We start from the raw sequence: 16,426 nt of genomic DNA, 5'->3' as shown, positions 1-16,426 counted from the left end.
AAACCAAGATTTCTCCATAAGGAATTACTTAGACATTTCTCACGTATCACAGGCTTTGTTTTTCATGGTCCTTAAATTCAAGAAAAAAAAAATTGTTATAAAAACAACCAACCATTGTCAGGGGCTTTGGGGGTCCACCACTTACTGAACTACTGACAATTACCAGGTGTGGGAGAGGCTTTGTATCTACTTGTATCCCCACTGGATGGATAGTTCCGAACATAAGGTCACCCAGCTAGCACTCAACTCTGTGGGAAAAATCAAAAATGTCATGAATATAAGAAAGAGATTTGCGAAGACTAAGGGAAGCTGGCGATGGTGGGAGAGAACAAAAAGAGAGGGCAGAGTAACCAGAATGCATTATACATATGTATAAAATTCTTTTAAAAATGATTAATTTTAAAAAAACAACAAAAGAAAAACTATCTCCCAAGAAATTTAAGGTTCATTCTCATAAAACATTCTCTAATTGTGGGCTGGAGAGAGAGCAGTTAAAAGCCCTTGCTGTTCTTGCAGAAGAATAGGGTACAGATGTAGCATCCACAAAAGGGTAGTTTACAACTAACTGAATTCTCCTTCTGGAGGGCTGGATACCCTCTTCCAGCCTCTTCAGATATAAAGCATTCATATGATGTATGTACGTGCATACAAGACTCATTAAATTTTTAAAAAAATGAATATTTAAAAAATGTTCTGAAAAATGTTAAGCTACTAGAAATATTTTGTTTCTTTTTTTTTTCTCTCTCTCTCTAATTAGAAGAGAATCCACATTGGTCTCCAAGAATGAAAATCTGTTCTTGAGATTTTCCTATTCATTCTTGCTGGGAACAAATACAAAATTCCAGGTCTCATCCCACAGAACAATTTTCCTGGAAGTGAGACGTTTCCTGGAAGGGAGGCTTTCAATGCCAAAGCTGAAATGGACTCAGGAAAACTAAGAAGTTGGACTATCTTTTTTTTTTCAAGATTTATTTTATTTATGTGAATACACTGTCAATGTCTTCAGACGCACCAGAAGAGAACAATGGATCCCATTACAGATGGTTGTGAGCTACCATGCAGATGCTGGGAATTGAACTCAAGACCTCTAGAAGAGCAGTTAGTGTTCTTAAGCACTGAGCCATCTCTCCAGCCCCAGTGTTTGATCACCTTGACCTAGTAAAACTCATGTAGGCAAACCCAGCAATCCAGCAACCCCACATTGTCTCAGTTATAGGTGTATGTGGAAAAGTATCCGTTTAGTTGTCCCTCATCTTATTTCTCCAGATCACCACATGTTTTAATTAGAGCAATGCGTGTCAAACTTTACCATGAAGCAGATTCAACATGGGCCTTCTCAAGTGAGCTTCCCCTTGGGATAACTTGAATGTAGAGCTTTCAAAATTTGCCGTTTCCTACAAGCTCTCAGATAATGCTGAGGTGATCTGCTGTGGAGAACTCTGGGTATTTGCATCTTACCATGTCATTCTAACATGAACATGTAAGCAGAAAGAAGGTCAGTTGGAAGTATGAAAGCACAATACAGATTATAGACTTTTATAAGAATCCGGTTTCTTTTCTTTTTTTTATTTCTGTTTCTTTTTTTTCTTTTGTTCTTTTTTTCTACCTGGTAATGATGCTTCATAGAAAGAGGTCTAAACTATGGGGAAAATTTTTGCAGAGCCAGAGTTCTCTATAATTGGATTTACCTTAATGGCTGACTTTTCAGTGGAAAAGCAAACCTATTTGATTCCTCTTAGGAAGTAGCAGTTGAATTGCCCTTTGTTCTTAATTTGTGTCATAGCTTGTAATTATCCTCTTCTCTGGTAGTAACACTAATGAGAAAAAAACAAGACTGTATGTTGATAACACATACATTTCCTATGATCTATGAATGCTTTGCAATGTAACTGAATATGTAGCAGAAATATAAAAGCAATTGCACATTGTAAATATGCATTTAATTTACATCAAAATCCTACCCTTGGAAAGGAACGGCTTAATTACTGTTTCTTATCAATCCACTCATTTTGCTCTGCACTGTGAAAATATCTCTTGCCTTTACTTAAGTTACTGCCCTCCTTTAGGAATATTTGACTTAGAAGAAACAGCTACAGGAGCAGAATTTCAATCTCATTTGTAAGTTGTTTCCAGGGAAATGGATCAGAAATACAAAATTTACCATTCTGTTGCATAAAATAAATTTCTACGTTCTGCTCTAGACTCAGTTTCAACACTATAATCATTTTGGGTTTTTTCCCCACAGCGTTCCGGTGGTGGGCTGGCTATTCCCATATGCGCGTTCCAGGGGACTGTGTCTCTCCAAGCACCTACCGGGAAAACCCTCTCCCTTTCTACTTATGAGGTCAGCGCAGAAGGGCAAAAGATAACCCCTGCCTCTAAGAAAATAGAAGTCTATCGATCTAAAAGTGTTGGCCATGAACCGAACTCAGAGGAGTCTCCCTCCACGTTTGCGGACACCAGTGTAAAAATACACTTGGAAGTTCTTGAAATCTGTGACAACGATGAGGCTCTAGACACTGTGTCAATCATCAGCAACATCAGCCAGTCCTCCACAAAAGTCAGGTCTCCCTCTCTGCGCTACTCACGGAAGGAAAACAGATTCGTCTCCTGCGACTTAGGAGAAACGGCCTCGTACTCCCTCTTCTTACCCACAAGTGATCCTGATGGCGATATCAACATCTCTATCCCAGACACGGTGGAGGCACACAGACAGAACAGCAGGCGGCAGCATCAAGAGAGGGATGGCTACCAGGAGGAGATCCAGCTGTTAAACAAAGCCTACAGGAAAAGAGAGGCAGAGAGCAAGGGTGATTAGGAAGTGCTGAGACAGTAGAGGCCAGAATTGCTGCAAAACAGACCTTAGACTGCAAACCATAGTCCTGAGACTAATTTCCCACTTCCTTCTAGTCATATGCTCTCATAACCTTTCCTGGTTTTCCAGTTATTATTTTTTTTTGGATGACCTGCGATAGTGCATACATAAAGTGCATTTCACATGTTACTTAAAGATCATACACTGTGGTAATTGACCAGTTTTGTGTCTGATTTCTAAAATCTTTCTAAACCCAGTCTTGACCTAGTTTAATAATATTTTGCCTGTTTGTCTAATGAATACACTGTTCTCATGCATGAGTTTTTGTATACATGCTGCTTTTTACTACAAAAGAGAAAAGAGATGTTCTGGCAATAGAAAAAGAATACACCAAAATTCGGGGTTGTATTTGAATATGGATTTGTATCTGGCCAAAGGAGCTTATTCTAGTTTCTGCTTTAACTTTTCTGTGGTGTAGGAAGTATGTTCTTAGCTTCTAAGTGGAACTTTGGAAACATGTGTATTCCTAATCTATGATTATTTCACTTGTTGTTATAAAATACACGTAGTTTAGTAAGTGGTTCTGCTTGTCTTTCTTTGAAAGGAGACTGGGAGAAATCCTGTCACATTAAGTCCTGAGGAGCACACTACTCGAGGCCAACAACCTTCTGGCTAAAGCAGAGGAACCCCCCCCCCCCCAAGTCTAACGAAACGTTCCGGTGCTGAAGTTTGGGAAGGCTTGCTTTGCTGTTCCTGATGCATAGAAAATTTTACTTCAAATAATATTCTAGGTTAAGTACTTTAAGGTTTTTTTTCTTTAAAAACAATGTATTATATCAAACAATGAAACAACTCAACATGTATGTCCCTAACAGTGAGGAATATTTGGAAAGATTAATTTCTCAAAACACCTGATCAGCACACAGCTACTGTATATTTCAAAAGTCCTGGTCCTTTAAAATGACCCTATTATAATGTTTCCATAAATATATTAAATATGTTACCTAAATATTTGTTTATAAAAAGTCATTGTTGTTTTATGTGCTCTTAGATTGTATATACCTGCAGTCCAGGCATATCTGATGTTTACAGATTAAAAGAATCATATTTAAAATAGTTTGGTTTATATTTCATTATACTGAGTCAAAACCTCTTAAAATTACTTCATGTGAGCTTTTAGATTGTTTTGTTCTCCAGAGAGTATTTGTCATCAAGAAATGACACTTTGAAATGAGTACCTCAAAATAAACAAACAAACGAGAACATAGATAGATAAATAAACGGTAGTTGTTACGGGTCATGCCTAAATTTCCAGCACTTGGGAGCAGGCACAGGAGAAGCGATTCAAGTTTGAGCAAACCTGGGTTCCTCAGTGAGTTTCAGCCCATCAAGAATAGAAGGTAAGACCTTGCCTAAAACCAAATTTTAAAAATTGCAAGAACAATAAAAATCTAATAAAATTATCTCAATGTATATTTTCCACCTGTCATAACTATCTCATTATCTAAATTTAAGAAAAGGTAATGCCACTATTGATGTTTATAAAAGCCTATACATTTAAAGTTACAGAAATTCTCATAACAAACATATTTGATCTTTAAAAAAAAAATCACCAAAATTGAGATCTATTGAACACATGGTAATTGAACAAATCTATCTTTTTAAGCATAAACATTAAATGTCTTCATAAAAGAAAACATAGAATGCAGCTTACTTGGTAGTCTTTCCTAGTATGCATCAGGAGTTCAACGCTGGTCTCTACTACACAGTTTGAAGCCAACCTTGTATACATGTGATCTCTGTCTAAAGTAGGAAGTCCTCATGAAAAAGAAAAATTGAGCTAGGTGTGGTGACACAAGTCTTTAGTCCCCTGTGTGAGAGGCTAGTGTGGTCTACTGAGCAATTTCCAGGCCAGCCAGGGCAGCTTAATGAGACCCTGCCTCCAAAATAAAATAATAAGAAAGAAGGAAAAAGGGAGAGGAAGAAAGGAAAGAAGCAAGAAAGGAAGAAAGATCAAATCAAATATTCTAATAGTGCTTGTAAAGGATAATCTTTGGCAAATCTAGATGTCTAATTTTCTGTTTTAAATGCAATTTGTGACTATTGGGGAATCTTTAAAAGAATGTGGTAATGATTTGAATGTAAGCAAATCCTTTTTAGCAGGATAAATCCTTTAGTGAGAAGATGGAAATCAAGGATTGGGAGTTTAGAAAACAGTAATGTTCAGCTTTCCTACTATTTTCATTTTGTTTTCACTGCATAAGCCTAGGCTGGGAGAACCAAAAATTAAAAAATAAAGTATATTCCCATTTAACTACCCTTGGTTCTTAGGTGATACAATGGATATACATTAAAATTGATATAATTTCAAAATTAAAGAGTACTATCATTAATTATCTGAGACATAATTTAAAATGCTAATAGGAAATATGTTAAAAATCTTTAACACATGTGCTAAGGAGACAGCTCAGTGGTTAAGAGCACTGGCTGCTTTTGCAGTTGGATTCTCAGCACCCTCACATCCAGTTCCAGGGGATCTGATACACTCTTGACTTCTTCCAGTTCTGCATGCACATGGTGCGGAACCATACATATGGGCAAAACACCCATACACACAAAATTAATTACATTAAAAAATAAATGGAAGCACTTGATACTGAATTGACGAGAGAAAACTAACTGGGGCACACATAAGCATATATATCACATCCAAATCCTTGTAAAGAGGGGAAAGTTTAGTAACACATGCCTATTCATGTTTATTTACTCTTCAAAGTGATTCTAATCACAAACCCTCTTTTGAAACAGGGAGTATCATGCTATTTTGTATTATATCTAATGTCTTCACTTATCCTTGTAAGATATAGTTATAAAATTCTCATTATTAATGAACAGTAAATTCGGCATAGCTTGTCTCTTTTGTCTATAAACTAAGATATCTGAAGATAAAAACCGGTTTAATGTTAGTGTTGCCATCTGGTGGTGATTTCTACCAGCTGCAGACATTCAGTGCCTGTAAAGATTGACTAATTTAAACACATACTATATAATCCCTGATACTTCTGACAGCTGATCTTGACAGAGGCAATTCATTTTAAAAGCAGAAAAGCATGCTGTATTTCTCATAACACACGGGGACCTTAGCCGTACATTATTTTGAAGATCCTCTGATAAGACATTCTGACACTAGATTTCAGAACAGATTTTCTCTGAATCTCCCACTTACAACTTTCAACTTTTTTAATCCTTTAAAATAGATGACAATTATATATTACAAACTATTCTAAGTAGTTGAGATTAAGGTGGTAAAAAGCAAAACAAAACACAGATAGGAATATACATTGTAAGTTTAGTGACTAGAGCCCAGACAACATTGCCCCCTCCCCCACCCCGACACCATTTACATTGAGAAGAGTCTCTAAGTCACTGTTAGTTTCCACGATTCATCAGACAGGCTCACACAATACTCACACAATGCGTAGATATCATCTATTACTTGTGTCTTACTGTCTCCCTCTCTGCTGGATAAGCCTCCCTGGTCCCTGGACAAGCCAAGTGGCAATAAAGAGGTTTGTAGAGAGAACTTTAGGTATTCTCATATCAGGTTGACCTCATGAGGAACTGGAAAAACTGGTGTCTATCTGAAGAGCCCATCTCACTGAATTCTGCTATTCTTATGATGAAGCCCCAACAACCATTCACATAAACTCCCCACCCCCACCCCCGTGCGCATGTTGTCACACACGAGAAAGGAATGCTGTCAGGGACTCCACAGGAGAAAAGCACGGTAGAAATTCCACATTTGGAAGTTTTCCTAGATCTCGCTCTACTCACTTCTTCCCCTGGCTGATCCTATTTATGTATTTTCCTGTTTTAATTTTCATTCTATTTTTAGAACTTATAATTAATTCTTTGAAAATTTGTGCATGTGTACATCGCATTTTATTCACAATCACCTCCAACTTCAACATCCCATTCCCCTGGATCCTCCTCAATACATCACCTCCTTCCATCTTCATGTTTTCTTCATTAAAAATAAAAATCCACTGAGTCCATTTGTTGGTACTTATATGCACATGGGTGTTGGGACATTCGTTGGTGCATGGGCAATAGCAGTGACTACATCCACAAAGAAAGGTGACTCCCCATGCCCCCATAACCATCAAATGTACTTGGCTGATTTTAATCTACATTTCAACGTGAAACAAACTGTAGCCATGACTGTACAGATGACAGATACCATCATTTAGCTCCTCTGGTGAACAAGCTTAGATATGAAAAGACCCCAACACTCTCACTGCAAACCGCTGAATTATTGTCTGGTTTGTCCAGCATCGTCAGGAGAGAAGTCAGATGTATTATTTGTAAGTGAAAGAAAATACCTTCCCAGGTCTGGGCTTTCCTAGAGAGATCAATGTCCTTAATAATGGGTCAGCAGAGAAATGTAACTGGCAACTATTCTGTCTCTAAACTCTGCTCTAGGAGACTGGAAGGCATGGGGTGCATGGCATCAGGGGGCGACTCACAGGCTAGACCACCGGCCAATCTGAAGAGGACGTTTTCTCAAATGGGGTTCCCACTTTCCAAATGGCTCTAGCTTGTATCAAGTTGATATAAAACTCCCCAGTACAAATTGTTACAACACTGCCAAACTTTCCCCAACTCTTGAACAGTTCAGAAAGGATGCATATGCTCCTCTATAGTACACGGGAGATAAAGAGACAAGAGATGTTGCTAGGTAGCTAGGGGTTACTGCGATGGAGCCATGTAATCATATAGCTGAAGACAAGTCAAATTTCTGCCAGTAAGCTAACAGGGAATAAGAGGCACCAGAACACCAGTTACAGAAACAAGGCTGAATTAGCCGAATACAACCACCATATTCTGATGGTCAAAGATACACTAGCATAAATTTCATTAATGATCCCAAATATGCTATGAACCAACAACTCTTCGAAATAAAGCACACTCATGCAGGCGCTATTTTTGTACAGTAATAGCCTCCCAGATCTCTTGCATAAAGCCTTATTTTAAATAGAAGGAAAGGCCGAACAGTAAAACTTTATGCATAATGGTGTGAAAGAAGAAAATTAAGGGTTCTCTGTTTTTCAAGGAGAATGCTAACAATAATCCCCCATTCCTGGGCCTTCATATAAACCTGCAAATAAGTCAGAATGTTCATTTAAAGATTATGGAGTATGTTGGATATTCTGACATCAACTAAAAACTATGTAGTGTCTGTTACTACTAAATTCTGGGATTCTCTGTGGCTCAGTTTTACTACATTCCAATTATGAGTAGACTGAAGGATGGAGAGGTAGGTGTTGTAGAAGTGGGCACCAAACACTGTGAAGAAAGATAGTAGGGCTGGTGAGATGGCTCAGTGGGTAAGAGCACCCGACTGCTCTTCCGAAGGTCCAGAGTTCAAATCCCAGCAACCACATGGTGGCTCACAACCATCTGTAACAAGATCTGATGCCCTCTTCTGGAGTGTCTGAAGACAGCTACAGTGCACTTACATATAATAAATAAATAAATCTTTAAAAAAAAAAAAAAGATAGTAGTGTAGGCTGCTGAAAGCATGACACTACAACATTCTTTCCTTGCATTAGTCTGTATACCAAATTTGACTTATTACCAATTATGGGTTTTTTTTCTGTAACATTTTATAATTTTAAAACGGAAAAAACCCTTTATCTTTTTTGTTCAGTATTTGAGGACATGCAGATTAAATTGACAAAATGAGTAAGCAACATAAAAGGTGCACCTAATTACATCCTTATCAAATTTAAAGAGAGAGGGAGAGAGGGAGAGAGGGAGACAGAGAGACAGAGAGAGCTTTTCCTGTACTGTGGCCACTACATTTGAATTACAAGAGCAAAATTAACATGATTGTTTGTCCTTCATTACAATTTTATAAACAGATTAATTTTCATCATGTATTTTTAGCAATCTCAACATAAAATTTTCTTTCATTATCAAACCAAAGACTTTTACCCTTTCACTTAAATTAAACACATCAAGCCTTCCTTTTGGTATGTCTTATTACCATAACTATTATGGTAATGATCATGGGACAAAGTCATTATTACTAAGTTAGATAATGACTACTTGTGTACAAGCAATGCAATGCCACTATACCTAATCTGATTAACTAAAGTAAAGGGCAGGAGGCCCCTTAAACCTATTAAACCTTTTCCACTCCAAACTCTTTTCTAGCCAGGAACTGTTTTTGTTACTTTGGGTATTGTATTAGTCAGGGTTCTCTAGAGTCACAGAACTTATGGGTAGTCTCTATATAATAAAGGAATTTATTGATGACTTACAGTCTGCAGTCAAACTCCCAACAATTGTCAGTAGCAGCTGTGCTAGACCAAGGATCTAGCAGTTACTCAGTCCCACTCGGCAAGCAGGTGAAGGAGAAAGAGGGTCTTCCTTCTTCCAAGGTCTCTAGCAGAAGGTGTAGTCCAGATTAAAGAAGCGTGCCACCACACCTTTAATCCCAGATGGCCTTGAACTCATCTCCCTGTCTTAATTTTCTGGAATTCATAGCCACTATTCTTCAAGATCTCCATACCAAGATCCAGGTCAGAAACTTCTAACTCCCAGCTTCCACATTAGGATCACTAGTGAGCCTTCCAATTCTGGATTGCAGTTCATTCCAGATATACTCAAGTTGACAACCAGGAATAGCCACTACAGGTATATAGATAGATAGATAGATAGATAGATAGATAGATAGATATCATAGGAAAACAAACTGAACACCACGAAGAAATAATAAAGAAATTTATTATAAAAAAAATCCCTTGATTTGGGAGTGGTGACGCATACAGGTGATTATAACACATGGGAGGGGAGGGCAGGAGGATCAAGAGTTTAATGGCATTCTTCTTTTGTGGCAAGATCCAGATGAGGCTGAGCTATGTGAAACATTGTCTCAAGAAAATCAAACAAGACAGTCAGTTCTATGTAATACATAATATGTTTACCATTTATTAAAGACAAAAGCAAATTCATGTATTAATGTTAAAGATGTGTTGGTTTATTTTTACACAAATAATTAAATCTTCACTGCAGATCAAACAGCATTTTCAGTGTTTTCCAGAGTTACCAGTGTGTTGACTTCATAAACAACATTTCACATAAATACACAGTACAAAATGGAATAACTGTATTTAGGGTTATTTCCAAAATTGTTGGAAATTCTATGTCATCCCAATGCAAATCCATTCAAAAATTTTTAAAATAAAACTAAGATCATCAATTCAAACAGAAATTCTAAAAAATCAAATATTCTAACATATTATAATCTAAAGATATATAAATTTAGTACTAAATGCTAAGGAATGGAAACAGCAAGTATTGGTTTTCCATAGCTAAACCTTTATTTCTCTATAATAGCCGTATGCTTTTATGTATTTTTAAGAACACTGCAGTTCATAGCATAACTTTGGTGAAAATTAAAACCAAGTGGTTCAATCACCTTATTGCTTTATAATAGGTGGCACAAGGCAAAAATCTGAACACAGGTGTTTTACATAATGCTTGCCAGCACTGCACAGTGACTGCATGCACATCACATTATATGCATGTTGATACTGCAAATCAAAACTGCAGTGAACACTGGCTGGTGTAACAAAACAACAACAACAAAAACCTTGACTTAATTAACATGTGTGGCTTTGAATTAATTGCTTGTTCAGAAAACTTTGTTGCCAAAAATTTCTTAGCACTGACATTCAGTTACATGACCTCAGATGGGCTTACAACTTCAGATTGGGAAACTGAGGCCAACAGAACATAGATAAAATGAACAAAGGAATGATTCAGGTACCACTCAGAACACAGAGGACCAATCATGGAATTTCGTCCCATTAAGTAGAACAGCACACAATTTAAAACATAGGAATTCACTCTGGGTTTTGTACTTAACTGTGTGGGTCTTTAATTGACCACCAATAGCCAAAACTATGGAAGTAATATCAGAAAACAGGATTGTATACTCACAACTTTAAGTGAGTAAGGTAAGGGAGAAGAAGGAGGACGTTTGTGGAGAAAATGGAGATGATGAAGACATCCTTGGAATAGACAGGAGATGTGGATGTTTTGTGTAGGCATGGTGCTAACTTCTAGTCTCCGGTGAAGATCCAGTCTTCCCTGACTCTTCTAGCAAGAAGATTAGGATAAAAAACGTGGGGGAGGCTCTGTCTGCCTTCACATAACAAAAGATTTCAAAACCCTAGATGCAGTTACTCAAAACACTTTCAGGTCACAGTGGATTAATCCGCATTACTTCATGGCCTTATAGCAATATCATTACACATACCTTTATTTCCCCTTCAAAACAAACAAAAAAAACCCAAGCACTTAAAAACTCCTATCTGCCATTTTGTAGCTTTTGCTTTTGTTGTTGGCTGAGCATCTATATCACCTTTAAATCAGATGTCTAGATAAAAACCTTTGGTAAAAATTAAAACAAAGTAGTTCAATAATTGCTTTATAACAGGTGGCACAAGGTGCTGACTAGTCTTGTCTTGTTAATAATCAGCACATGGCTTCAAATCAGTGTGTGAATCTTTTTTTTTTTACTTTTTTGTTTTGTTTTGTTTTGTTTTTTTGAGACAGGGTTTCTCTGTGTAGCCCTGGCTGTCCTGGAACTCACTTGGTAGACCAGGCTGCCCTCGAACTCAGAAATCCACCTGACTCTGCCTCCCAAGTGCTGGGATTAAAGGCATGTGCCACCACACCCGGCTTAGTGTGTGAATCTTAAACTGTGCTTTATATTTCTCAAGTGTCCTGCCTTGAATTCTGGAGCATATGCCTATTTTATGCTATTAGATAAGACAGTAAGTAAAGATTATTACTATTATTATTTTATTTATTTACATTCCAGTCATTCCCTCCCCTACTGGTTCTCCCTCCCACAGTTCTTCATCCCATTCCTCCTTCTCCTTGCCTCCAAGAGGGTGGTCCCCTCAAGACTACCCCCTTCCCTGGGGCCTCAAGTCTCTGGAGGATTAAGCACAACTCCCACGGAGGCCAAACCAGGCAGACCTCTGCTATATATGTGCCAGAGGCCTGTGCTTGGCCTGTGTATGCTTCTGGTTGGTGGCTTAAGTCTCTGGGAGCTCCCTGGGGTCCAGGTGAGTTGAGACTGCTGTTCTTCCTATGGGGTCGTCCTCTCTTCAGCTTCTTCAATCCTTCCTCTAATTCAACCATAGGGGTCCTCAACTTCAGTCCAATGGTTGGGTGTAAGTATCTGTGTCTGTCTCAGTTCGCTGCTGGTAGGGTTTCTCAGAAGATAACCATGCCAGGCTCCTGTCTGTAAGCACATCATAGGATCAGTAATAGTGTCAGACCTTGTTGCTTGGAGTACAAGTTGGGCCAGCCATTGGATCGACTCTCCTTCAGTCTCTTATTTTTGTCCCTGCAGTTCCTTTAGATAGGAACAAATCTGGATTAGAAAATTTGACTGTGGGTTAGTAACCCAGTCCCTCTACTTGAGACCCTGTCTATCTCCTGGAGGTAACAGTCTTTTTAAGTTCCCTCTCCCACTTTTGGGCATTTTGGCTAAGGTCACCCACATTGAGTCCTGAGAGTCTCTCACCTCCTGGGTCTCTAGTACTTTCTAGAGAACCCTGCGTACCTCCCATCCCCTTGGCTGCTTATTTCCATTCATTCTCCTGGCCCTCTGGGCTTCTCTCCTGCTCACCCACCCAATACTTTATCCTGTTTCCTTTTCCCCTCCCCCTCTCCCTCCACTCTCCTATCCAGCTCCCTCCCTCCCTCCCTCTGCCTCCCATGATTATTTTCTCCCCCCTTCTAAGTGGGATTGAAGCATCCTCATTTGAGCCTTTCTGATTGTTAAACTTTACGTTCTGTGGGTTGTATCCTAGGTATTCTGTACTTTCTTTGGTTTATATCCACTTATCATTGAATACATACCATGCATGTCCTTTTTGGGTTTGGGTTACTTCAATGATCAGGATATTTTCTAGTTCCATTCATTTGCATGCAAAATTCATGGTGACCTCATTTTTAATACCTGAATAGTATTCCATTGAGTAAATGAACCACATTTTCTGTATCCATTCTTTGGTTGAGGGGCATCTGGGTTGTTTCCAGCTTCTGGCAATTACAAATAAGGCAGGTATGAACATAGTGGAGCACATGTCCTTATGGTATGGTAGGACATCTTTTCGGTATATGCACAAGAGTGGTATAGTTGGGTCTTCAGGTAGAACTATTTCTAATTTTCTGAGGAACTGCCAGATTAGATACAAGTAACCTATGATGGCCTCAAACTCATTATACAGCTAAGGATCACATTCGGATTCCTCTTCTTCCATCTGTTTGCTGAGATTGCATGCCTGCACCACAACACCGTTTATACTGTCTGCGATTGAAACCATGCCAAGTAAGCACTCCTATCAACTGAGCTGACACCCAAGTTCCAGGATTAAAGATTTCTCTTTCTTTTTTTTTTTTTAAGATTTATTTATTTTATGTATATGAGTTTACTGTAGCTGTTCTCAGACACACCAAAAGAGGGTATGAGATTTGATTATGGATGGTTGTGAGCCACCATGTGGTTGCTAGGAATTGAACTCACGACTTCTAGGAGGAGCAGTTAGTGCTCTTAACGGCTGAGCCGTCTCTCCAACCCTAGTATTAGAGAGTCTTTAAAGAAGGCATTTGGGTGTGTATACTTATTTGACTGAAAGAGGTGCCAGGCGTTTTCTACGAAATACGAACCTCTTTGGTCTTTGAGTACAGAGTACACAATGGTCGATGGTTTTGTTGGGTATGTACTTGCTATCCATGGCTTTGCAAATAAATTCTAGGTTTTAACAAAGTAATGAGAATTCACTCAAATTTCCACATTTTCTCAGGCTAGTTTAAATTCCCCGCCATCCCAAGGACGCCCACCAGGGACCCAAGCTTCTGGCCAGAACGCGCTCCGCGGCTCACACGAGCTGGCTCCGTCCCTGACGTCACCGGAAATGCCTGCTTGTGACACTCAACGGCCCGCCCTCTCGCGCTGGGCGCCGGACGCAAAGCAGAGGGGAATATGCGCCCGCTTCCGGGCTCGGACGCCATTTTCAGCGGTTGAGTTTTTGGCAGGGCTGCTAGTCGGCTCGGACAATGAGCTACGACTATCATCAGAGCTGGAGCCGCGACGGGGGCCCACGGGGCTCCGGCCAGGGCTCCAGCGGCGGCGGCGGAGGGAGCCGGGGCTCCGGCGGCGGCGGCGGCGGAGGGGGCCGCGGCGGCCGGGGCCGGCATCCCGCACACCTTAAGGGTCGCGAGATCGGCCTGTGGTACGCCAAGAAGCAGACGCAGAAGAACAAGGAGGCTGAGAGACAGGAGGTATGGAGCTCACGTCAGGACGCCTTTGCTCTCCCTGGCGTTTGCTCGAGCTCGATGCAAGCTCTGTCGAGCCCCGGGTAACGGGTCACCCGATGGGTTGCGCCTCCGTCCCAAGCCATCACTGCTGCAGCCGATGCATGCTCTGTTTAAGGACGCGAGACCCGAACTGGGGGGTGAATGCCACATTCACATCTAGCCGAAGCCGACTTTATTAGGGGATGTCATCATTTTGAATGCTTCCTGTCACTTTTAACTTCTTTTCCCCGAAGCAGCCAACAAAAGCAGTAAAACACTGTCTTAAGTGTGTAGATCTTTGAGAGAAAAGGTAGTTTAGGTAATAAAAGTGAGGCATTAAAGTGAGTCATATGCTGGTCTTTTTTTTCCCCCCCTCCCTTTCTGTTCTTAATTTTCTGTTGACTAGCAGCACCTCTTTAAGACTTATTGAAAGGAAGACGCTGTAGAGAAGTATTTGGCTGATTTCATCAGGAAATTGTCAGTTTGGTTTGTATCTTGAGGACCTGTAGTATAGGAAGCATGGTGTTTTTGTTTTGTTTTATTTTATTTTGTTTTCCCTGAGACAGAGTTTCTCTGTGTAGCCTTGGCTGTCCTGAACCTGCTCTGTAAACCAGGTTGGCCGTGAACACACAGAGAGCCACCTACCTCCACCACCCCAGTGCCTTGATTAAAGGTGTGCACCACCAACCCAGCAAACATAATGGTTTTGAGTGGCCTGTTCTAAATAAATCCATTATTGCGCAGAATCTTTAAGTGTTTGGACAGTGTTTCATACATGCTTTTTGAATGCTAAAGACTTTTGCATCCTAATAGGGGGAAAGAAATACCAAAAACAAGTAAGTTAAATAAGTGGAAGTTATCTTTCCAGATATACACAGGACACACATAACTTGTGCCCTGGATATCGATGCTACATAGTGCAGGCTGACCTTGTACTCCTAGTCCTTTTTCCATTCCCAGTGCTGGGATTCCATATGTGCACACCGCGGGGACCAGGCTTTTTTTTTTTTTTTTTTTTTTTTCCAGTTGACCCCTTGATCCCAATCCCATCCCCAAACTTCCGTTTTAGCAAATGCCAGTGTTGTTTATTCACTTGCCATGTGGAAGTGAACATTGATTTTTCTCTTTCATTTTGGGAAATCTGTTTGCTCTGCTTTCTTGGTTATCTCTGCAGCAAATATGGGTCAGACCTCTAAACTGTTCTTTGAATCATAGCCACCCACCCCAGTCCCATTGTGGTCTCTTAGAGGGTGGTTCCTTAAGTGGTCTTTGGATCATTTCATTGAAGCCATGCAGCTTCTGCCTCGTGGAGGTGTTTCCTGGCAACCACGTGATCTGCCTATAACATACCCTCCTTGTGTTGATCTTTCCCAGCTCAAGCTCTGAGGCTGATATAATCATAGACTGGTTAGCATTTATGATTTCTGCTCCTTATTACTTTTTTTAAAACCATTTTCCTCTCTAAAACGAGTCTTTGAATTATCTTTAAACATGTTTTTCAATTGGTATAATTCTTTTCAGCACTTTTGGCTTTATATGATTTTATCCTAGAATTCTCATAGCTTTTACATTAAAACAAGCCTCATGCTTGCAGATGAAAATACTCCAGTGGATCCTCATACTTTTTTCCATATATGTGTATGGCAAACTTACTATTATAGTACCTAATTTATAGAGATAATGTGTGCTATGGGCGATAGACAGAATGCTATGTTACTCAATAAGAGAAAATGGGCTGTCTATTCAAATGAAAGGATCTTAAAAGATACAGAGAGTTAGACATTATTGGGCATCCAGAAATATTCTATAATATTTTTGGATGCTTCTGATAACTTAGGGCAGAGGTTCTCAACCTTTCTAATGCTGTGACCTTTTAATACAGTTCCTCATATTTTGTTGACACCCACTCCACCCCCACACAAACACACCTTAAATTTATTTGGTTGCTGTTTTGTGATTTTTTTTTTTTTTTTTGCTCTTGTTATGAAGTGTAATGTAAATATCTGTGTTTTCCAGTGGTCTTATGTGACTCCTGTGAAAGGGTCCTTTGACGTTAAGGAGTTATTGAGAGCCGATGACCTAGAAACATCTTCACTAGGTTTAGCATTTGGCATTGCAAGGGCCTGTGGATACTATTGAAATGAGGGTACATAATGAAAAGAATGGCCTAGTTCTGAAGTAAATCTATCTTGTTTCTCCAGCTTGAATATGCATAGGATTCAC

At 39.5% G+C, this 16,426-nt stretch overlaps 2 protein-coding genes across 4 annotated transcripts in view; both read left to right on the top strand.

Annotated features, from left to right (window-relative positions):
* The window catches only part of Gpr149 (G protein-coupled receptor 149), a 60,529-nt gene extending 56,600 nt beyond the window's left edge, over window positions 1–3,929 (top strand). For both annotated transcript variants that reach the window (XM_029537987.1, XM_021196988.2), the window contains one exon: window positions 2,246–3,929. Coding sequence is in view for 1 of the 2 variants with exons in the window: in XM_021196988.2 (XP_021052647.1) it covers window positions 2,246–2,818 (573 nt within the window). In the remaining variant the exon portion in view is untranslated. The remainder of the gene's footprint in view (window positions 1–2,245) is intronic.
* A 9,966-nt stretch (window positions 3,930–13,895) lies between these two features.
* The window catches only part of Dhx36 (DEAH-box helicase 36), a 39,034-nt gene continuing 36,503 nt past the window's right edge, over window positions 13,896–16,426 (top strand). For both annotated transcript variants that reach the window (XM_029537461.1, XM_021195953.2), the window contains exon 1: window positions 13,896–14,188. In XM_029537461.1, coding sequence (XP_029393321.1) covers window positions 13,964–14,188 — 225 coding nt within the window. In that variant the 5' untranslated portion in view covers window positions 13,896–13,963. The remainder of the gene's footprint in view (window positions 14,189–16,426) is intronic.

This window comes from Mus pahari, chromosome 4 (assembly GCF_900095145.1).
Source record: "Mus pahari chromosome 4, PAHARI_EIJ_v1.1, whole genome shotgun sequence".
NCBI classification, from domain to species: domain Eukaryota; kingdom Metazoa; phylum Chordata; class Mammalia; order Rodentia; family Muridae; genus Mus; species Mus pahari.
The sequence above is the reverse complement of the archived record's forward strand: the minus strand, read 5'-3'. Positions and strand labels throughout refer to the sequence as shown.